The following is a 24,998-nucleotide window of genomic DNA, read 5'->3' on the forward strand; positions in this document are numbered from 1 at the left end:
TGAGTTTCCTCTGGGTGCTCCAGTTTTCTCCCACAGTCCAAAGGTGTGCAGATTAAGTGGACTGGCCATCGTGTCCAGAGATATGTAGGTTAGGTGGAATTAGCCATGGGAAATGTAGGGTTACAGGGATAGGGCCTGGGTGGATTGCTCTTCAGAGGATTGGTGTTGACCCAAGAGCCAAATGGCCTGCTCCTACACTGTAGGGATTCCATGATTCCACTTTCCTGACTCAGGCCCATAACCTTTGATTCTCTGACTGATTACACACTGAGCAATAAATGTCTACACTGAGCTTTTGTATAGTGAAACATTTTAATACACTCTACAGAAGCACTAATTTGAAATAATTTCTACAATCTGCTCAATCTGACCTGAACCAGCTAGATCAATCCTGTAGAACATAGAACATTACAGTGCAGTACAGGCCCTTCAGCCCTTGATGTTGTGCCGCCCTGTCATACTAATCTGAAGCCCATTCCACCTACACTATTCCATGTACGTCCATATGCCTGTCCAATGACGACTTAAATGCACTTAAACTTGGCGAATCTACTACCGTTGCAGGCAAAGCATTCCATACCCTTACTACTCTCTGAGTAAAGAAACTACCTCTGACATCTGTCTTATACCAAGCTCCCCTCACTTTAAAGTTGTGTCCCCTCATGTTTGCCGTCCCCATACTTGGAAAAAGGCTCTCCCTGTCCACCCTATCTAACCCTCTGATTATCTTGTATGTCTCTATTAAGTCACCTCTCAACCTTCTTCTCTCCAACGAGAACAGCCTCAAGGCCGTCAGCCTTTCCTCATAAGACATTCAAGAACAGTAAGTGACTCATCTTCTGATTCACCAATGCCTGTCTACAAACCACAAATCAGAGGTCAGACAGAATACAACAACATTCAGGATGCTTGACTCTATTCAGGAACTGAAGCAGCCTCCTTGATTAGCACTCCATTCACCACCTTCAATATTTACTCCTACCACTAACGCACAATAGCAGCAGTGTCGACCACTGCACGGCAATAACTCACCAAGGCTTTTGTGACAGCACCTTCCAAACCCACAACTCATCCACCTAGAAGGACAAAGGCAGCAGATACAAGGGAACAATCACCCCCACAAATTCCCCAAAAAGCCACTCACCATCCTGACTTGGAAATCTATCACCATTCCTTCTCTGACACTGGGGTCAAAATTCCAGAATTCATTCCCTAACCCAGCACTGTGGTTGGCCGAACACCACACAGACTGTAGCTGTTCAGAAAGGCTGTTTACCATCATCATTCATAATAGCAACTTGGGATGGGCAGTAAATGCTGGCCCAACTAGTGATGCCCACATTTGCAAGAACAAAAAAAAGTCACCAAAAAAGTATTTGCGGGGCATTTTCTGAGGATTGAGGGCAGAGTCCTTGTGCATTTTGCTTTAGATTACTTACAGTGTGGAAACAGGCCCTTCGGCCCAACAAGTCCACACTGACTCGCCGAAGCGCAACCCACCCAGACCCATTCCCCTACATTTACCCCTAACACTACGGGCAATTTAGCATGGCCAATTAACTGACCTGCACATTTTTGGACTGTGGGAGGAAACTGGAGCACCCGGAGGAAACCCACGCAGACACAGGGAGAATGTGCAAACTCCACACAGAGAGTCGCCTGAGGCAGGAATTGAACCTGGGTCTTTGGTGCTGTGAGGCAGCAGTGCTAACCATTGTGCCACTGTGCCGCCCATATTTATGGCTGAGATGGATAGATTCTTGATCAGTCAGAGAATCAAGGGTTAAGTGGAAAGGGCAGGAATGTTGGATCAGCCTCAGAGTCATAGAGTCACAGAGTCAAACAGCACAGAAACAGACCCATCGGTCCAACTCGTCCATGCCAACCAGATATCATTACCTAATCTAGTCCACTTGCCAGCACCTGGCTCATATCCTTCCAAACCCTTCCTGTGCATATACCCATCCAGATGCCTTTTGAATGTTGCAATTGTATCAGCCTCCACCATTTCCTCTGGCAGCTCATTCCAGACACATACCAACTTCTACGTGAAGAAGTTGCCCTTTAGGTCCCTTTTATATCCTTCCTCTCTCACACTAAACCTATGCTCCTCTAGTTCTGGATGACCCCCCCCCCCACCCCAGGGAAAAGACTTTGCCTATTTATCCTATCCATGCCCCTCATGATTTTATAAACCTCTGTAAGGTCACCCCTCAGCCTCCGACGCTCCAGTGAAAACAGCCCCAGCCTGTTCAGCCTCTCCCTATAAGTTCAAATCCTCCATCTCTGGCAACATCATTGTAAATCTTTTCTGAACCCTTTCAAGTTTCAAAACATCCTTCCAATAGGAAGGAGACCAGAACTGCATGCAATATTTCAACAGTGGCCTAACCAATGTCCTGTACAGCCACAACATAACCTCCCAATTCCTGTATTCAATCCTCTGACCAATAAAGGAAAGCATACCAAACGCCTTCTTCACTATCCTATCTACCTGAGACTCCACTTTCAAGGAGCTATGAACCTTGAAGGTCTCTTTGTTCAACAACACTCCATAGGACCTTACCATTAAGCGTATAAGTCCTGCTAAGACTGCTTTCCCAAATACAGCACGTCGCATTTATCTAAATTAAACTCCATCTGTCACTTCTCAGCCGATTGGCCCATCTGGTCAAGGTCTCGTTGTAATCTGAGGTAACCTTCTTCGCTGTCCACTACTTCTCCAATTTTGGTGTCATCTGCAAACTTACTAACTATACCTCCTATGTTCACGTCCAAATTGTTTATATAAATGACAAAAAGTAGCGGACCCAGCACCGATCCTTGTGGCACTCCACTGGTCACAGGCCTCCAGTCTGAAAAACGACCCTCCAACACCATCCTCTGTCTTCTACCTTTGAGCCAGTTGTGTATCGAAATGGCTAGTACTCCCTGAATTCCGTGAGATCTAACCTTGCTCACCAGCCTCCCATAGGGAACTTTATCGAACACTGTACTGAAGTCCATATAGATTAAGTCCACTGCTCTGCCCTCATCAATCCTCTTTGTTACTTCTTCAAAAAACTCAATCAACTTCAACTGTTAGATCTGGTTTATTCTTTTCCATTAAACTAATAGAATTATGGTCGCTGGCCCAAAAGTGCTCACTCACTGACACCTCAGTTGCCTGTCCTGCCTTATTTCCCAAGAGTAGGTCAAGGTTTGCACCTTCTCTAGTAGCTACATCCACATACTGAATCAGAAAATTTTCTTGTACACTCTTAAAAAGTTCCTCTCCATCTAAACCCTTAACACTATGGCCGTCCCAATCTATGTTTGGAAAGTTAAAATTTCTGACCATAACCACCCTATTATTCTTTCAGATAACTGAAATCTCCTTACAAATTTGCTTCTCAATTTCCCGCTGACTATTGGGGGGGGGGTCTATAATACAATCCCAATAAGGTGATCATCCCTTTCTTATTTTCAGTTCCACCCAAATAACTTCCCTGGATGTATTTCCAGGAATATCCTCTCTGCATATATCTGTAATGCTATACCTTATCAAAAATACCACTCCCCCTCCTCTCTTGCCTCCCTTTCTGTCCTTCCTGTAGCATTTTGTATCCTGGAACATTAAGCTGCCAGTCCTGTCCATCCCTCGTTTCTGTAATTGCTATGATATCCCAGTCCCATGTTCCTAACCATGGTCTCTTGCATTATAATAAATGCAGTTTAATTTATCAGTCCTACCTTGTTCTCTGCTTTGTTCCTGCCTGTGCTGATTGTTTGACTCACTTCTTTTCTCAACTGTACCAGTCTCAGATTGATCTCTTTCCACACTATCTCCCTGGGTGCCAAACCCCAGCGCCGCCCCCATTCTTTTACATTCACCCGAGCAGCTCTACCAAATCTCCCTGCCAGTATATTAGTCCCCTTCTGATTCAGATCTGATCCAAAACAGCATACTTGTTGGATGTGGGGATAGCCACAGAAGACTCCTGTATTACCTGCCTACCTCTCCTACCTTTCTTGGAGTTAACCCATCTACCTGACTGTATCTGTGGCATTTCTCCCTTCCAAGAACTGCCATCCAGCACACCCCCAGCTCTTGCAAATTCCTTATTGCCTCTAACTGTCACTCTAATCGATCCATTCGATCTGACAGGATTCACAACCAAATGACATTTATTGCAGATATATTCCACAGTAACCTGTAAACCCTCTTGAAACTCCCACATCCAACAAGAGCATATCACTCTACTAAAGGCCATTTTTCTCCTTCCTATCTACAGATCCAAAAAAAATAGCACCGTCTTATTGCTCGACAAAACACTGCTCCAGGCTAACTTAATACTTATGGCTTATATTTTTTAAATTTAATCAAGAGACAGATCCCAATAAAAACATATAATCAAAAAAGAACCCACTCTACTCACTATTGTAAATTTACAGCAAGGCTATACTTAAAATTATTCACTTATCCGTTTCTATGCTGTGATTCTCAAAGATTAGTTCGGCGGGGCGGTGTGGACTTGTTGGGCCGAAGGGCCTGTTTCCACACTGTAAGTAATCTAATCTAATCTAATCTAATCTAATCTAGTTGTGAATTTCACTGTTTGTGAATTTTTCCCAGACACATTCCAATGTCCAGCGATACATAAATTCAAACAGCAAAGGCAGTAACTGTGCAGATTCACTGCTGTGTCAGTTAGCAGTGTAGGTTTCTTTCTCTCTCTCCCCCTTACAGACCATGTTCTCACTGCCTTTGTCTGTCTTTCTCCCTTTTAAAGGTACCATTGTTTTGACAATTTTTTCTCCAAAGTTCCAAAACAATGCAACAGCATATGAAACAATAATTGCTGCTCCTGGAATTCGAGGAAATCACCTCCAACACCTAAAATACCTCAAAAAGGAGCAGCTGTTACAGCTACAATTTTTTCCCATCCTCCATCTTGGATTACCCAGAATCCTTGATCCTAATGAATGGAGGAGCAGGCTCAAGGGGCCAAATGGCCTACTCCTATTCATATTCCTTATAGTCTTATAGCCATAGCAACCAAGTCCTTAAGCTCCAATTGGTCGCACAGAGGTCCCAGTATATAAATGTAGGTCAATTGTTCTTAGTTGTGACTGGGCAGTTCAATGCTTTTCTTTGTTTACAGCATCTACTTGTTGCACTGAAGATGGGGATCGAGTAAGGATAAGATGCCAGTAGGGCCTTATTTTCCTAAGAAGCTTATCTAAGTATCACACAATGAGAAACCAGAATAATGCGATGGGGTTGTTTTCGATAGAGAGACAATTTCTCAGAACAATTCAATTGAGATACACGGGAAGCCCCGAAGAAAGCAAAACTGAAATAGTGCTTTTACCTACACGAAGGCAGTCACAAGGTGCAGAGTCCTGAAAGACAAATCCACCCCCCCGCCACCCCGCACTTTGCACAGGAGCTGGAGCTCTGCATATTGCCCTGTCCGTGGGCGGCACGGTGGCACAGTGGTTAGCACTGGTGCCTCACAGCGCCAGAGACCCGGGTTCAATTCCCGCCTCGGGCGACTGACTGTGTGGAGTTTGCACGTTCTCCCCGTGTCTGCGTGGGTTTCCACCGGCTGCTCCGGTTTCCTCCCACAGTCCAAAGATGTGCAGATCAGGTGAATTGGCTATGCTAAATTGCCCGTAGTGTTAGGTAAGGGGTAGATGTAGGGGTATGGGTGGGTTGCGCTTCGGCGGGGCGGTGTGGACTTGTTGGGCCGAAGGGCCTGTTTCCACACTGTAGGTAATCTAATCTAATCTAATCTAATCTAATCTAATCTACAAGACACATGTAAGGAGTGTGATAAAATATTCCCCATTTGCCTGGGGCTGAGTGCAGCTCCAACAACAGTCAAGAGGCTTGACAAATTCCAAACAATGAACATCTCCAAATTTCAGAGTCTAACCACCTCTTGTTGCCACTGGATGTCAACAACAGTACTGAATGCCCCTCTGTCAACATCCTGACAGCAGGCTTACCATTGATCAAAAGCTGAATTGAATTAGCCATACAACAAGAGTGGATGCAAGAACAGGCCAGAAACTAGTAATCCTGCAGCGAGTAACTCACCTCCTGACTCCCCAAAGCCTGAACACCATCTCCAAGGCACAAGTCAGGAGTTCATAGTATATTCCCCACTTGCCTGGATGGGCGCATCCCCATCCAAATTCAGGAGAGTCAGTACCATTCAGATCCGAAACATCGATTTTCCTGCTCCTCAGATGCTGCCTGACCTGCTGTGCTTTTCCAGCACCACTCTAATGTAGACCCTGGTTTCCAGCATCTGCAGTCCTTGTTTTTACCATTCAGAGTTAAGCAATCTGGTTGACTGGCACTTTCCCCACCACCCCCCCAACACTTAATAACTTGTACTTAGATTAACTTATGAAAGCTCCTTAGCAACTTCCAAACCAATGACCATTTCTAACTAGAAGGGGAGGGGCAGCAGATGCATGGGAACACCACCCCCTCTAAGCCACTCATGTGTCAGCATTCCTACAGTGTCGTTGGGTCAAATTCCTAGAATTCCCTTCCTAAGGGCATTGTGAGCTACCGACAGCACAAGGACTGCAGTGGTTCAAGATGGCAGCTCACCACCACCTTCTCAAGGGGCAACTTGGGATAGACAATAAATACTGACCCAGCCAGCAACACCCATCTCCAAAGAGCAAATATCAGAAGGGATGTTGTTTCATTCACCCAACTATTCTTCTGGTGAATGTGAATGCCAAGCAGGTAAGAGCCATGACACCTGCACACTCTGTAACATAGACCTTTACAGGAAATCTCACCTGAGGAAAGTTTTGGCTCTTCATGGACTCCACCATTCCAGGCAGGTGAGCTGCTAAATTCTTCATGGAAGCCTTCCCCCGCTGGTGATATTTCGGCCACTGATCCGCCCACCCTGCCATCCTTGGTCCACAACGCAACTGTTTCCACATCCGCTGATGTGAGGTCCAAAAAATAAGACATGGTGGTGAGCTCCTTCCCTGGAGCAGCCATGAGTAGGCCAGTGACTGCCTCTCCAGCCATTGCAAACACAGAGCTTAACGTACCTACACAAAAAACTGAGGGGAAGATCCAACAAAATTAGCAGCTGTTTGAGGAAAAAATACAACCCCATGCAACCTACAATGTCCTTCTCCAGACCAATATGCTATCTCCTTTTCAATCTCGCCGAATCAATCCATCAACCCTCGTGTGGAATCGACACTGGGTAATACAACATGATGGGCCAAAGGGTCTCCTTCTGTGCCATAACAATTCTGTCACCTCCCTTCCCTCTTCTGTATCTAACATACGGCATTGATATCTACAGATGAAAAGGTTCCAATCTTGTGTTTTGTTGGTGGCTGCAGCTGTTTGAAAAGGAGTGAGCTATAATTGGCCTGACAGCTCATGTCAATGGAAGTGGAGTGTGTCAGGTCTGGGGGAGTTATTGGGCATTGCAACTCTTTGCACGTTCTGCTGAAAAACCACGCTTGGGTGGTAATCAGGAGGGGGGCCTACGTGGGCTTAACTATGACAGCATCCAACAGGAATGCTGTGGGAGTGTGCTTGTTATTTTCTTGAGATGGATTCCAAGGGGGAGATGTTAAGTCTGGCTTGTGCATTTGGAAAACCGTCTCAGTGCCACCCGGTGTTACACACCGAGAACTAAGGCATAACCTGGTTGTTTCAGACTTGGAACCAAATGTCGAGAAAATTCTCAGACTGATTAATTCCAGACTGATTCTGGAGATGGCGGGACTGACCAGTGCAGACAGACTGGATCAATTGGTACTGTAACCAGTGAGGTTTTGAAGAATGGAGGGGAGAATCTCACAGAAACCTAGAAAATTCTAACAGGATGAGACAAGGTAAACACAGGAAGGATGATTGGGGAGTTCAGAACCAAACGTCACAATTTAAGGATATGGGGAAGCAATGGCCTAATAGTGTTATTGCTGGAGCATTATCCCAGAAACACAGAGTAATTTTCTGGGGACACAGGTTCAAATCCTGCCATGGTAGGTGGTGAAACTTGAGTTCAAGAAACATCTGGAAGTAAGTGTCTAATAATGACCATTTGTCGATTATCAGGAAAAACCCAGCTGGTTCACTAATCCCCTTCGGGTAAGGAAGTCTGCCGTCCTCACCTGGTCTGCACTACATGTGACTCCACGGCAATCAAAGAACTCCTACAGTATGGAAGCAGACCATTCAGCTCATCAGGTCCACGCCAACCCTCCAAAGAGAATACCATCCACCTACCCGTGCATTTCCCATGGTTAATCCATCTAACCTGCACATCTTTTGATTGTGGGAGGAAACTGGAGCACCCAGAGGAAACCCACACAGGCACAGGAGAACATGCTAACTCCACAAGTACAGTCACCTGAGGCAATCCAACACCAGAACCTCCACATCATGGTTTTTAGATTAGATAAAATACTTTAGATTACTTACTGTGTGGAAACAGGCCCTTCGGCCCAACAAGTCCATACTGACCCTCCGAACAGCAACCCACCCAGACCCATTCCCCTACATTTACCCATTCACCTAACACTACGGGCAATTTAGCATAGCCAATTCACCTAACCTGCACATTTTTGGACTTTGGGAGGAAGCCGGAGCACCCGGACAAAACCCACGCAGACATGGGGAGAATTTGCAAACTCCGCACAAACAGTTGCCTGAGGCAGGAATTGGACCTGGGTCTCTGGCACTGTGAGGCAACAGTGCTAACCACTGTGCCACCGTGCCGCCAACATTTCACACAGAATCTCACACCTCGCCTGAACAGAACAGGCAGGGCCTCAATCTAACTTCTCATCTGAAAGGTGGTGCCTCTGACAGGGCAGCACTCCTTCAGACGGGCGTGTCGGGTGTGATTTCTGCGCTCAGGTCTTTGGGAGGTGAAACCCACACTTTCTGACTCAGAGGTAAGAGTGCCACCCTCTGGACTGACAGCAAGCTGTCAAGAGAAGAAGCTGATCCTATCTAAGAGGCATTGATGGGTGGTGGAGCTGTAGCGTGTGGGCAGATCATCATAATGTGGGCAAGCTGAAAGGTCAACACAGTTTGACAGCCTGTTTTGTTTTGCCAGCACACGAGTGTAGGTGGTGAGCATCACCCAGAAAGACAGAGCACAAGGTTTAATGTTAACAAGCAACTCCTCTGCAAAACAGCTGCTGGGAGGACACTTCACTCTATTTCCTCAAATTAGTCCTCATGTGGCCAACGTTAATCAACAAAGACAGAGCTTGAAAAAAACTGTGACAACCTGGAAGATTGAGAATGTTAAACAAAAAGATTACATAAGTCTTCCTGCCTGCACCTTGATCTGCCTCAGCAATTAAAGGCACATTCCCACATTCAGGGTTAATTAAAGGGACAGTACTGCACAGCTCAGGGTTAATTAAAAGGACAGTCGCCCGTAGCTCAGGGTTAATTAAAGGCACAGTCACACACAGCTCAGGGTTAATTAAAAGGACAGTGCCACACAGCGTAGGGTTAATTAAAAGGACTGTGCCAAACAGTGCAGGGTTAATTAAAGGCACAGTCCCACACAGCTCAAGGTTAATGAAACGGACTGTACCACACCTCATGGTTAATTAAAAGGACAGTACCAAACGGTTCAGGGTTAATTAAAGGGACAGTACTGCACAGCTCAGGGTTAATTAAAGTGACAGTTCCACACAACTCAGGGTTAATTAAAGGGTCAGTTCCACACAGCTCAGGGTTAATTAAAGGGACAGTTCCACACAACTCAGGGTTAATTAAAGGGACAGTTCCACACAACTCAGGGTTAATTAAAAGGGACAGTTCCACACAGCTCAGGGTTAATTAAAGGGACAGTTCCACACAACTCAGGGTTAATTAAAAGGGACAGTTCCACACAGCTCAGGGTTAATTAAAGTGACAGTTCCACACAGCTCAGGGTTAATTAAAAGGGACAGTTCCACACAGCTCAGGGTTAATTAAAGTGACAGTTCCACGTAGCTCAGGGTTAATTAAAAGGGACAGTTCCACACAGCTCAGGGTTAATTAAAAGGGACAGTTCCACACAGCTCAGGGTTAATTAAAGTGACAGTACTGCACAGCTCAGGGTTAATTAAAGTGACAGTTCCACACAGCTCAGGGTTAATTAAAGTGACAGTTCCACACAACTCAGGGTTAATTAAAAGGGACAGTTCCACACAGCTCAGGGTTAATTAAAAGGGACAGTTCCACGCAGCTCAGGGTTAATTAAAGGGACAGTTCCACACAGCTCAGGGTTAATTAAAAGGAATTGTACCACACAGCTCACAGGATAGCACCACAGTGTTCATAGGATAATTAAAGGGGCAGCACATAGTTCAGAGGGTAATTAAAGAACCAGCACCAACTCCACCTTCTCAAGGGCAACTGTCGATGGACATTTGTTGCTGGCCAGCAGCAATAGCTACATCCCATGTGTGGATTAAAAAACACTGCTCCCAACTAAATAAAGGGATAGCACTACAGTGTTTACAGTTAATTAAAGGGACAGTGGCACACTGCTAACAGGATAATTACAGGGGCAACACCTCAAGTGTTATTCAGCACCAACACCATTAAGTCAAAAAGACAATCTGCCTATCACGCAGATGTGTGACCCATACAGGTATGATGCTCGGTATGTAAGCTGTATGTCACAAAGACTAGTAGAAAGTATCAACAGCTTGTTGATTTGGCTGCTCACAACAAGCAAAGTTCTGACTGTATCCAACTACACATACAAAATACACAATACTAGAATCTGACATCTGATATGATCCCTTGACTGGATAGCATTTGCAAAATAGTCCTGAGCATGTGAAGAATTACACTGCCAACCTTAGAATCTTACCGCATAGAAACAGACCCTTCAGATCCAACCAGTCCATGCCAACCAGGTTTCCAAACTAAACTAGTCCCATCTGCGTGCATTTGACCTATATCTTTCCAAACCCTTCCTATTCATGTGTCTATCCAAATGTCTTTTAAATGTTGTTAGAATTGTCAGGTGGATTCTCAGTGTGATGCACTTGCATATACTAAAAGCTATATATTTTAAGAGGAATAGAGGAACATTGGAACAAGAGTAAGGCATTTATCCCATTGAGCTAGCTCCATAACATTTAACACCATTGGTGATGAGAAACCTCCCAACCTCCACTTTAAAACTGAGCTTCCCTAACACACAGGATTCTGTTCTTTACAAACAGAAGGAACATGTACACACACTGCGCCTGTTTCTCATGTACACACACTGCGCCTGTTTCTCATGTACACACACTGCGCCTGTTTCTCATGTACACACACTGCCCGTTTCAACTCAACAAAAAGGCTGGAAGCCGTTCACTGGTTCATTTCTCAGACAAATCAGAGTCAACCTGCCTGGTTCAAAATATCAATAGAGCTTGGCAGTTAATTGTCAGTCATTGCTAACTGGTGTATTCTCCATAGCCACACTTCCACAAATCAATGTCTACTTCCAGTCAATCAGTGTTCTCCACCTATACAGTATAAATGTTGTTTGCCCTTTACTTTGATAATCCTTGCAAGCTATTCTGATGAGAGCAAGACAAATAGCTTTGACAAAATGTGCCTTTTTCAATGTATTAGTTCACTCAACGGGAGTGTTCACTGTCCAGGCCAGCATTTATTGCCTCACTGTAATCGCTCTTGAAGCTGGTGGTGACCTGCCAGTAGCTACAATCCAGGTGGTGCACGTACACCCATGGAAAAGAAGGGGACACCCAGGATTTGGGCCCAGCAACACTGAAGGATCATTTATACATTCCCAAACCAGGTTAGTGTGTGGATTGAAAGGGATCTTGCAGGCAGTGGTGTTCCCATGGAACTGCTGCCCTTGCCCTTCTGGATAGAAATGGTAGAGAATTTGGAAGGTGCTGTTGAAAGAGACTCAGCAAATTTACCGCAGTGGTAGGGTTCAGACACAAACTGGTCCAAACTCCGAGTTTCCACAAAGTAGAAGAGGAGACTCCCACCCAAAGCAGGATGGTTGGGAGGATTAGCAAATCGTTTGGATATCAAACAATGCTAATGGTATAAGCATCTGACGAAGTGTTCTTGGCTCACACTAAAGAAGGACTGAGCTATGAAGACAGTGATCAAAAGAAGCGAAGAAGAATTATAGGGGAATTAAAATAAATTGTGCATTTTTCTGTTCACTTTTTACTTGAGCATGTTAGTGAGAAAAAGAGGGTATAAGCAGCAAATGTAACTTTCAGGATTACTGACAGCAAGGGTTGGCAGCTGCTATGAGGAGAGAGGAGGAAGGGGAAGGAAATGCAGATAAGAATGAGGATCAATTCAAGAGAAAACTGATTCACATTCTCAAGCTGAGAGGAACAAAGCTCTCTGAGCCACTGTCTTATAATAGATGACATGGGTCAGATCTCATCAGCTGTCTCGTTGCTAGACCTCTAGAGAGACTGAACTGGAACTGTTGCCCTGGGTATTAAATTAAGCAGCTTGTCGTATTTGTCTGCTGGTCATGGACTGGTTTTGTGCTGGCTAGGAATTTCATTCACATTAAACCAATTAAGAATGCACATTCTGATATTGTCCAAGGACAATTGCCAGTTACACGGCACTCTGGATTTGATCCTCTGTTCAAAGAGGCCAGCATCATTTTTTTTCCCAACTACAGAGGAGGGCCTCTTGATGATGGCCTGGATCTATGGTCAGAAGGTTGTCTTGGGGTCAGATAGAGGGCCAAAGTCTGATTCAACTGTGGTCAGAGAGGGTGTGGGGGTAGCAGTTGGGAATTGGTTAGCTCAGTCGGCTGGACGGCTGGTTTGCAATGCAGTGCAACACCAACAGCACAGGTTCAATCCTGAACTGGCTAAAGTTACCATAAAGGTTGAGGTGCGATGATCTTCAGGTCAAAGCAGCTCTATGGTTCGCTGGGACTGTGGTGACTTCCCCTTTCGTTGTGATGGAAACGTATGAGTTAGGAGCAGGATTGGTCATTTGGCATCTTGAGTTTGCTTCTCCATTCACTGCAATCCCCATTGGTCCAAATGGGGAAATGATGGCCTGGTGGTATGTTAATATCCAGGTTAATCTGGAGACTCAGGTAATGTCCTGGGAACCCAGGTTCAATTCCATCATGGCAGATGATGGAGTTTGAATTCAATAAATAAAAATGAAACCACTGTCGGGGAAAAAAAAAATTTGATTCACTAATTTGGTTCAGTAAAGGAAACTGCCCTCCTAACCTGGTCTGGCCTATATGTAACTCCATACCCAGAGCAATGCTGTTGACTCTTAACTACCCTCTGGGATGGGCAATAAATGTTGGCCTAGCCACCGATGCCCTCCTCCCGTGAATGAAGAAAAAGAATCAATGTCAATTCTGGTCTCCCTCCTATAAGAAAGATGTTGTGAAACATGAAAGGGTTCAGAAAAAAGACTTACAAGGATGTTGCCAGGGTTGGAGGGTTTGAGCTACAGGGAGAAGCTGAATAGGCTGGGACTGTTTTCCCTGGAGTGTCAGACGCTGAGGGGTGACCTTATAGAGATTTACAAAATTATGAGGGATATAGATAAAATAAATAGCCAAGGTCTTTTCCTCAGGGTAAGGGAGTCCAAAACCAGAGGGGATAGATTTTAGATGAGAGGGGCAAGATTTAAAAGCTATCTCAGTGGCAACTTTTTTATGCAGAGGGTGGTGCATGTATGGAATGAGCTGCCAGAGGAAGTGGTGGAAGCTAGTACAATTCCAACATTTAAAAGGCATCTGAATGGGTACATAAATAGGAAGGGTTTGGAGGGATGTGGGCCAAGTGCTAGCAAAAGAGACTAGGGCATTGGATATGTGGAACCAAAGGATCCGTTTCCATGCTGTACATCTCTCTGACTCTATGACCTTCCTGCCTAAACCTTTGACTCTCTAATTAGTCAAGATTCATCTTAAAAATATTCAATGATCCTGCGTCCTTGGGAAGAGAGTTCCAAAGACTCATGAGGCTCAGAAAAAAACAACTCCTCCATCTTAGGGCAGAGTTTGTGTAGCCTGGATCAGGACAGTGGCTTCAATCTTTCCAGCATTTAGCTGAAGGACACATTAATCTGCTCAAGCCATATTGGATGAAGAGAATTTTTTTTCACCCAAAAAGAGTGGTGTGCCTGTGGAATTCTCTGCCACATGAAGTGGTTAAGGTCAAAACGTTTTCAAGATCAAGATAGATATAGTTCTGAGGGCTAAAGGGATCAAAGGGAACAAGTGGGTGCAAGGGAACACTCTTTCACAGTGATGCCCCAATGCCCATAAGCATTCTAAACCTGAGATGGAGAAAGGGTTCAGCGAGGAGGTGATGAGTTAGAGCTGGGCACCATCATGGCTGCACAGCTGGTTTGAGACGCAGAGAGACGCCAACAGCAAGGGGTCAACTCCCACCATGGCTAAAGGTGGCCATGAAGGATCTGTCATTCACAACTCACCTCGCACGCTCAGGTTAAAACCACCACCAGTCATCCCTCTCTCTCTCTTTCTCTTTCTCTCTAAGCATAGAACTGCCTATGGAGCTCTGGGACTAAAGAGCCACATTCATTTCTCACTGTCACCATGGAGTTGACATTTTGATTTTGGGATAGACACATTTTTAACAATAAAATTGCTAATATTTAATCCAATAAATTGGTAAAAGAAAAGAAACAGATGATCTATTTGTTCACAGGAGCTTGCTCTGTGCGAAAGAGCTGCTGTGATACTCAGACAACAACAGTGACGGTAAGTTGTTTTGGGACATCCTGAAGCTGTGCAAGGCTTTATATAATCGAAATCTTTCTGTATGGGTTTGCACTGAGGCACTGTCAGAGCTGTGTGAACACTGTTAAAGTACTGGGCTTCAGGATATAAGATGTGACTGGAAGTTTTGAAATATACTCTGTTGAAAGCAGAGTTGGAAATGTTTTTAAACCTAGATGGATATAAGTCGGTGTTTGAACAGAGGCTAGGAGACATGATCTAAATATTACAGCCAGACCCAGAATGAAATAAGGGAACACTTTGACATAGAAAGGGAGCAAGAAATCTAGAATTCTGTTCCGGAAATGGTAATTGACACTCGACCAATTGTTAATTTTCTATCGGTGCTTGCTAGATTTCAGTTAACCAAGTATTTGGGGTAAAGGGAGGTGTATGGAGTTAGATCACAGAACAGCCTTTCTATTGTGGAAATGTAGGGGAGGCTTGAGAGACCATAGAGTCATGGAGATTTACAACACGGAAACAGACCCTTCAGTCCAACTTGTTCATGCCAACCAGATATCCTAAATTCATCTAGTCCCATTTGTCAGCATTTAGTCCATACCTCTCTAAACACTTCTTATTCATGCATCCATCCAGATGCTGGTACAATTACCATTAACTGTTGTAATTGTACCAGCCTCCACCACTTCCTCTGGCAGCTCATTCCATACCTCTGCGTGAAAAAGTTGCCCTTAGGCCCCTTTTAAATCTTTTCACTCACACCTTAAACCTATTCCTCTCTAGTTTTGGACTCCCCTACCCTGAGAAAAAGACCTTAGCTATTCACCCTATCCATGCCCCTCATGATTTTATAAACCTCTATAAGGTCACCCCTCAACCTCTGATGCTCCAGGGAAAACAACCCCAGCCTGTTCAGCTTCTCCCTATAGCTCAAACTCTCCAGTCCTGGCAACATCCTTGTAGAGCATTTCTGAACCCTTTCAAGTTTCACAACATCTTTCCTATAGCAGGGAGACCAGAACGAATGCAGTATTCATAAATTAATATCCTGTACATCTGCCCTGTTCCAAGTTCTAACTGAATTCCAAAAATACTCATATTTTGGCTCTTACCTAATACCACAAAAAGAGTTAACTTCATACAAGTCTATTCTTTAATAGCTAAGAACCATAGAATAAGGTAGCATGTAAGAAAGCCATTTTGCCCATCAAGGTAATACCAGTTCTTCTGAAAAGCAATCTAGTTAGTCTGCTCTTTCCCTAAATCCCAGCAATTATTTCCTGTTCGGATGCTTATCCAATTCCCTTTTGTAGACTCCTATTAAATCAGTGTTCACCATCCTATCAGCACAATCCAAATACTAACCACTCACTGTACAACAAAAGCTTCCACCAAATAGGTTCAAACTGTATCTCTGGCCACTGATCTTTTAGCCATTGGAAACCATTTCTGCTTCTTTATTCTGTTCAAATCTTGCACGACTTCTTGAGCACAAATTGAAACAGGCTTATCAGAGTGTTAGCATTCAGTTATAGAGTCACTACGGTACCAAAGTAGGCCATTCAGCCCATCTAGTCCATGTTGACTCTCTGTAAAATGATCCAATCAATCACATTCCACCCTTCTGTCCATGTGGCATTGTAAGTTTATTCTTGAGAAGTGTTCATCCAAACCCCTGCATAGACAATGAGTTCCAGGTCATTACCACTTACTATGTAAAAATGTTCTTCCTTACCACTTACTCCCAACCACCCATTGTATCTTCAACCCAACTCTAAGGCCTGTTATGGGCTGGAAAGATCAAAGGCCCTGGTCCTTGTACCACTCAATTGTTTTTCTTTGACCACATCATCAAAAGCTTTCATAATTGGTTACACTTTGATCAAATTTCTCCAGCTTCTCTGACCTTGCCTTGTCTGGGAGTATGGTGAGATAATGCCTACAACAGCTCCACCAGTGAACTAACTGTTCATGAGCTGCTGAAACCCTCATTCATGCTTTTCTTTACTTTGGACTTAATTCTTCTCCACTGTCTTGGTCAGTCTCCACCCTCAGTAAACTAAGTCCTAACTTGGAGCAAAATTCCATGCACCAATCAACTCTTTTTTTAATTCACTCATAGGATGTGGGTATTGCTGGCTGATCAACATTTATTGCTGGTCCCTAGTTGCCCTTGAGGAGTTAATGGTGAGCTGCAGTCCATGTGTTGTAGGTAGACCGAATGCCCTTAGGTAAGGAACTCCAAGATTTTGACTCAACAAGAGTGAAGGAACAACGATATATTTCCAAGTCAGGGTGGTGAGTGGCTTGGAGGAGATTTTGTAGGTTGTCAATGTTACCATGTCTCTGTTGCATGTATCTGTTTGGAAGGTGTAGTCACCTTCAGTGAATTTCTGCAGTGCATCTTGTAGATGGTACACACTGCTGTGACTGAGTATCGGTGGTGGAGGGAGTGGATAGTTGTGGATGTGATACCAAACAAGTGGCTGCTTTGTCCTGGATGGTGTCAAGCTTTTGGAGTGTTGTTGGGGCTGCATCTGAAGGGCTTGTGCCTGAACGGTCGATTTTCCTACTCTTCGGATGCTGACCTGCTGTGCTTTTCCAGCACCACACTCTCAACTCTGATCTCCAGCATCTGCAGTCCTTTCTCCTGCACCCATCCAGGCAAGTAAAGAGTATCCCATCACACTCTTAATTTGTGCCCTTGGGGTGTCAGGAGATGAGTTACTCACTGCACATTCCTAGCCTCTGACCTACTCTTGTAGCCACTCTTCATGTTACAAGTCCAGTTGAGTTTCTGGTGAATGGTAACCCCCAAGATGTTGATAGTGGGGGATTCAGTGATGGTAATGCCGTTGAATGTCAGGGGGCAGTGTTAAGACCAACACCTTGATTTTAAAAAAAACTCCTCCTTGTTTTCAACTACTTCTCAGGCCCTCTCTATCTGTGTCATTACTTCTTGCCTCAGAATCCTTTTCAGTTTCTGGCTGCAGGTGCTTCTCTGATTTCAATCCCTCTAACATTAATAGCCGTGCTTCTGCTACCCTAAGCTCTGGAATTCTTTCCTAAAGTTCATTGCTTCCTAACCTCTTCCTACTTCTGAGTCCTAACCCTTTAGCCTAATGTTTGGGTCACTTACCCTAATGCTCTCCTCATGTTTCTGTGAAATATTTTGATACATCTTATTACTTAAATGGTGCCATATAAATGCAAACTGTTAATGAAGAGAGAACAATCCAAGCTTCAGTAGTCCATCCAAGTAACTAAAGTCCCTCATTCCTGATTTAATTTAGCTACAATAGAAATAGATTTATAATTGGACAGTAATGTGATCAGAATATACAGAGCCTAAAGTGGATGGTAGGAGAAATTGAGGACTATAGACGTTGGAAAGTCAGAGTGGAAAAGTGTGGCGATGGAAAAGCACAGCAGGTCAGGCAGCATCCGAGGAGCAGGAGAGTCGACATTTCGGATGCTGCCTGACCCGCTGTGCTTTTCCAGCGCCACACTTTTCAACTCTGAAGTAGATGGTGTAATGTGATAACAACAAAGCTTTCTTTGATACATTTAGTGTCTCTCACCATTTTAAAAGGTACACACAACGTCCTGTTACCACACAATGCCTATGCTTGCTCACCAAGTGCCATTCCCCTGTAACCCTGACGTGCTCTTTGTTTTCACAGAATACACCAATTTTCTTTTCAAAGCCTCAGTTGAATCTGCCTCTGTCACATTCTCAGGCTGCAGATTTCAGATCCTGACCACTTGCTGTGTCAATTAGTTTCTCAGATCGCCATTTATTCTTAATTCTGTGTCCTCTGGCTCTTCCATCAAAGGGAACAGCTTCTCGCTATCTGCTCTGTCTAGACCCATCATTATATTGAACATCTCAATCAAATCTCCTCTTCAGCTGCTCTTCTCAGAGGGAATAGTCCCCAGTGTCCTCAATCTATCCACAGAACTGAAATTCCTTGAATCGCAGAGTTGTTATGAAATAGGAGGAGGCCATTTGGCCCATTATTTATGCAACGGCTCTCTGAGCTTTTATATTTACTGCTAATCTCTGCCTTTTCCCTGCATTTTCACATTGTGAAGGAAAATCAAAACTAAAACAGAGATAAATCAGGCAAATGGGACTACAATAATTTAGAATATCTGGTCAACATGGATGAGTTGAATTGAATTGAATTTATTGTCACGCGTATCGTGGCACAGTGAAAAGCTTTGCCTTGCGAGCAACACAGACAGATCAAATAGTTAAGTAGCATAGATGAGTAAATAATAGGGAAACAACGGCAAAATCCCTCCCTCATAAGGCACAGTGCTCCACTCCCTCTGCTCCAACCCCAACCTCACCATCAAACCTGCAGACAAGGGGGGTGGGCGCAGTGGTAGTTTGGCACACCGATCTTTAACCACTGAAGCCAGGCACCTCCTCCTACTGCCCCCTCGATCACGGCCTCGCCTCCCATTACCAAACCATCACCTCCCAGACCATCTACAACCTCATCACCTATGGGGATCTCCCACCCATAGCATCCAACTTCATTGTTCGTGAACCCCACACCACCCGATTCTACCTCCTTCCTAAGATTCACAAACCTGACTGCCCCAGTTGTCCCATTGTCTCAGCCTGCTCCTGCCCCACCGAACCTATCTCTGCATACCTTTACACCATCCTGTCCCCTTAGTCCAGGAACTCCCCACCTATGTTTGGGACACCACCCACACCCGTCACCACCTCCAAGTCTCTCGTTTCCCTAGCCCCCAGTGCCTTATCTTCACCATGGACATCCAGTTCCTGTACACATCTAAGTGCCACGACGAAGGTCTCCAAGCCCTCCATTTCTTCCTCTCACGCCGTCCCAACCAGTATCCTTCCACCAGCACCCTCATCCGCCTGGCTGAACTGGTCCTCACCCTCAACAACTTCTCCTTCCAGTCCTCCCACTTTCTCCAAACCAAAGGGTTAGCCATGCGCACCCACATGGGATCCAGCTATGCCTGCCACTTCATTGGGTACATGGAACAGTCCATCTTCCATAGCTACACCACCACCATCCCCCACCTTTTTCTCCGCTACATTGATGACTATATCAGCGTTACCTCATGCTCCCATGAGGAGGCTGAATAGTTCATCAACTTCACTAACACCTTTCACCCTCACCTCAAATTCACCTGAACCATCTCGGACACCTCCCTCCCCTTCCTGGACCTCTCTATCTCCATCTCCGATGACTGACTAACCATCTACTACAAACCCACAGACTCCCATAGCTACCTGGACTACACCTCCTCCCATCCTGCCTCCTGTAAAAATGCCATCCCTTATTCCCAATTCCTCCGCCTCCACTGCAAATGTTCCTAGGATGACCAATTCCAATTTAGAAAATCCCAGATGGCCTCCTTCTTCAAAGACCACAATTTCTCCTTCCCAGTGGTCAACGATGCCCTCCAGCACATCTCCTCCACTTCGTGCACCTCTGCCTGTGAACCACACCCCTCCAACCACAACAAGGACAGATCCCCCTGGTCCTCACCTTCTACCCCATCAACATCACATCATCCTCTGCCACTTCCACTACCTATAAACAGACCCCACCACGAGGGACAGATTTCCCTCCCTACCTTATCAGCATTCCGGAGAGACCATTCTCTCCGCGACTCCCTTGTTAGACCCACGCACCCCCCCCCACCCTCCCCCCTGCCCCACCACCACCACCCGCCCCACCACCACCACCCCTGCTCCACCACCCCACCCCCCACCCCACTCCCGGTACCTTCCCCTGCCACCTCAGGAAGTGCAAAGCCTGCTCCCAAACCACCCCTCTCACATCCATCCAAGGCCCCAAAGGATCCTTTCACATCCAACAGAAATTTACCTGTACCTCCACCAATGTCATCTCCTCCCTGATAATCTCACTAGGCTATCACCTCCCCTCTTGCCAGTATTGGGAATGGTCATTATTTTTATTGAATTCATTTCCATCACCTAACTTGGTGGGATTCATCCCGGGTCTCTGGATCATTAACTGGATTAATAGTCTAGTAGTAATACCACAAAGTTATTGCCTCCTGACCCTTGTAGGTGGATGGAACAACCAAGAGAGATAAGCAGGGGTTCAAGGTCCTTGGGAAAGAACAGTGGTACAATACATCTTGACAGCAACACAGCAGATATATCTTCCTCTTTGTCTGTGATGTGATTGCTGGACAATCAACAACATCATCATCAAGTGAAACATGAGCAAGACCAAGATCATCATCTTCAGACAACTTGCTACTGAGACCCTCCTCAATCTGGGATCAATTCCACCAATGCTCCTGAAAACATCCTCTGGCCTCCAGAAACCTTGGCTCAACAAAACCTCCATTCCCAAATCATTTTCTACACTATATCACATGCGTCCAGCCCTCTGAACCACGCTGTCCTATTCCCCATCTCGTCCAATCACTCCACAGCCTCCACCTTCCCTAATGTTGAGACCTCCTCCAGTCCTACAAGCACTCTCCCAACACCCTACTCCCTATTCCTCTGATCCCAGCCTCCCATGTATATCCTCCCAGTATATTTGGTAGTGGTGCCTTCAGCCAAGTGGATCCTACTATTGAAAAAACCTAGCCACCAGGATATGTGAACATCGACTAGCCACAAAACGACATGACCCACTTTCACAAGTATCCTTACATATGGACAAGGAAGGACACCACTTTGACTGGGACAATACATCCATCCTAGGACAAGTCAAACAAAGACATGCATGAGAATTCCTAAAAGCATGGCATTCCAACTAGAACTCTATCAACAAACACATTGACTTGGATCCCATTTACCAACCCTTGAGAAAAAGTACAGGAAATGACATCACCACATGAAATGATGTCACCACAGGAAATGATGTCACCAACTCAGCGAGCAAACCTACATCCAGAATTTCAACCTGAGCTACAAATCTTCTCAAAACTTTCTGGATCCTACTCTTTTAAGTTCCCTCCTCAGAATCACAGAATGGTCACGGCATAGAAGGGGGACCATCACTGAATGAGCAATTCACTCGTGCATTTCCCTGCCTTAGCCTGTGAACCTGCACATTCTTCCTTTTTCAGACAGCACAGTCATTCCTTTTGGAATGTCTTGATTGAAGCCGTTTTCTCTTCGATCTCAGGTAATATACTCCAGACCCTAACCACTCGCATCTATCATGTTGCCTTTGCTTCTTTTGCCAATCACTTTAACTCTGTGCCCTTCAGGGGCAACATTTTCTCCACGTCTATTCTGTCCAAACCCTTCTTATCCTCTCTCCCTTCACCTTTCGCCAGCCCTTTGATCCCTCAATAAACTCCATCGATTTGAGCAAGTGGGCAGCAGGGTGGCACAGTGGTCGTGAATGGCACAGTGGTTAGCACTGCTGCCTCACAGCGCCAGAAACCCGGGTTCAATTCCCACCTCAGGCAACTCTGTGTGGAGTTTGCACATTCTCCCCGTGTCTGCGTGGGTTTCCTCCGGGTGCTCCGGTTTCCTCCCACAATCCAAAAAAAAAATGCAGGTTAGGTGATTTGGCAAGGCTAAATTTGCCATAGTGTTAGGTGAAGGGGTAAATGTAGGGGAATGGGTCTGAGTGGGTTGCGCTTCGGAGGGTCGGTGTGGACTTGTTGGGCCGAAGGGCCTGTTTCCACACTGTAAGTAATCTAAAAAAAATCTAAAAAGAAGTGTTGGTCACTCCTTCCAGATCTTCCTTTCTTGGTCATGAGTCCATTCTCATCATACCTTATTGCATCAAAGAAATTATAAATAAATATGAGTATTAACCAGAAAAACACATTCTATCAAACCTTTTCACCTTGCTCTATGCAGCACAATTTGCAAGAATACCAACGTAAGGGGAAAAGCAACATTTATATCGTATGAGAGGAAAATGCTGCTTGGTGACCAAGTGGACTCTGATTGGTAGAAGTGTTTCCATGGAGATCAGAGGAGAGAGTGTGGTGCTGGAAAAGCACAGCAGGTCTGGCAGCATCCAAGGAGCAGGAAAATCGACCATTCGGGCATAAACCCTTCATCGCCCTTCTCCTCCCCCTCAGATGCTGCCTGACCTGCTGTGCTTTTCTAGCGCCACACTCTCGACTCTGATCTCCAGCATTTGCAGTCCTCACTTTCTCCTGCCATGGAGATCTCACTGGTTAATGATAGCCGACAGTTAACTGCAGGGCTTTATTTAAAATGTTAAACTAGGACATATTCACTGACTGGTGAAGGTGTTGCCCTGAGAAATGAACCAATGAATAGTGGTCACTTATTCTGAGCTGAAACTGAGTGCGTTCATCTTGCTGTCTGCAAGGATTGGAGCTCTGAGGAATCTGGGGAAGAGAATTCTAAAGGAGCTAACAGTACACAGTGAAGAAATTTGTACTAAACTCTGTTTTAAATGGGAAATCCTTTTTAAAAAATTACTCTTCTTGCCTCTGAATATCCTCACAGAAGAAGGCATCCCATCAGCATTTAGCCTGTCAAGCCCTCTCACAGTCTTATACATTTCAGTAAGATCTCAACTCCACAGGAACAAGTCAAACTTGCCAACCTTTCTTGATAAGACAAACCCTCCAACGCAAGATCAGCCAAGTGAACCTTCTGTAAACACCTTCTAATGAAATCCATCACTCCTTAAAAAAGGACAGCAAAATTGTACCCACCGATGGGCAGTCATTTAGCTCTGTTGGGTTGATGGCTGGTTTGAAATTTGGAATAATGCCAACAGTACAGGTTTGATTCCTGCACTAGGCTGAGGTCTCCATGAAGGACTCTGTAACCCTTGCATAAGCCATGCTGTCCCTCAGATTAACCATTGCCAGTTGTTGCTCCCCTCTTGAGAGCAGCCCTACAGACAAATACATGACTTTACTTTTACCCACACTATTGGAGGTGTGATCTCACAGAAGGTGCTATCCAGCTGGATCAAGACTTTGCTATTTTCAGTCATACCACAAGGTTTGTTATAGCTCAGACCTGGTTATACAGCAAGGCAAAAGTGAGGACTGGAAACCAGAGTTTAGATCAGAGTGGTGCTGGAAAAGCCCAGCAGGTCAGGCAGCATCCAAGGAGCAGGAGAATCGACGTTTCGGGCAAAAGCCCTTCATCAGGAATAAGACAAAGGGTCAGTTAGGCTCGAAACATCAGCTCTTTTCTCTCCTTACAGATGCTGCCAGACCTGCTGAGATTTTCCAGCATTTTCTCTTTTGATTAATGATTAGATTCCCTACAGTATGGAAACAGACCCTTCGGCCCAACAAGTCCACACTAACCCTCCAAAAGAGTAACCCACCCAGACCCATTTCCCACATTTACCCGTGACTAATGCACCTAACACTACAGGCAATTTAGCATGGCCAATTCACCTGACCTGCACATCTTTGGACTGTGGGAGGAAACCGGAGCACCCGGAGGAAACCCACGCAGACACGGGGAGAATGTACAAACTCCACACAGTCAGTCGCCCAATGCTGGAACCAAACCCGGGTCCATGGCGCTGTGAGCCACTGAGCCACCAGCCCATTCATTATCCGAGACAGCATCTGCTGCACACAAGGCAACTAATAGCATATAGTCCAGGTACATTCAGGCAGGAGATAAATTCCAGGATTCTGGAAGTTCCCATCCCTGGCAGCATTCACCTCTCCAAGGCCTTCCTGAAGTTTGGTGCTCAGTGTTGGGCTCAATACTCCATCTGAGGCCTAACCAGTGTTTCAAAAGGGTTTAGGATAAATTATTCAATTTTGATATCTACTCCTTTATGAATAAAATCCATGGATCTGAGCAGATCTTTTTAACCAGTGTCCTCAATTTGTACAGATCCTCCAAAAGTATGTGCATGCATAGTGCAACGTCTCTCTGTTCCTGCACCTCTGTCAAAATTATACCAGTTATCTTCCTTACAAAGCTAACTCTTGAATGCGCTGCCAGAGAAGATGGTGGAAGCAGACATAAGTAGCAACATTCAAGAAGCAACTGGACGAACACATGAATAGGAAGGAGATAGAGGGATATGTAAGTGAAGACAGTTTTAGTATGGAAGGGGAAAGTGTGTTTGTGCAGACTTGCAGGGCCGAAGGACCTGCTCCTGTGTTGTCTTGTTCCTTGCCCTTTACATTTCTCTGCACTAAATGGCATCTGGCAAGATTGAGCTATAAATATCCCACATTTTTCCTTTTGTTGCATCTACCTAAAAGGGTGGAGTCTGATATTTTTTCCAAACTCAT

General features: G+C 45.1%; 1 protein-coding gene across 3 annotated transcripts in view; it reads right to left on the bottom strand.

The window, feature by feature from the left end:
- The window catches only part of podxl2 (podocalyxin-like 2), a 57,266-nt gene that overhangs the window by 24,958 nt on the left and 7,310 nt on the right, over positions 1–24,998 (bottom strand). For 2 of the 3 annotated variants that reach the window (XM_072581803.1, XM_072581804.1), the window contains one exon: positions 6,808–7,083. The exons of the other annotated variant lie outside the window; for it this stretch is intronic. In XM_072581803.1, the coding sequence (XP_072437904.1) occupies positions 6,808–7,083 (276 nt within the window). The remainder of the gene's footprint in view (positions 1–6,807; positions 7,084–24,998) is intronic. 3 annotated transcript variants of the gene reach the window in all.

The sequence above is a fragment of the Chiloscyllium punctatum genome, chromosome 12 (assembly GCF_047496795.1).
Source record: "Chiloscyllium punctatum isolate Juve2018m chromosome 12, sChiPun1.3, whole genome shotgun sequence".
NCBI classification, from domain to species: Eukaryota; Metazoa; Chordata; class Chondrichthyes; order Orectolobiformes; family Hemiscylliidae; genus Chiloscyllium; species Chiloscyllium punctatum.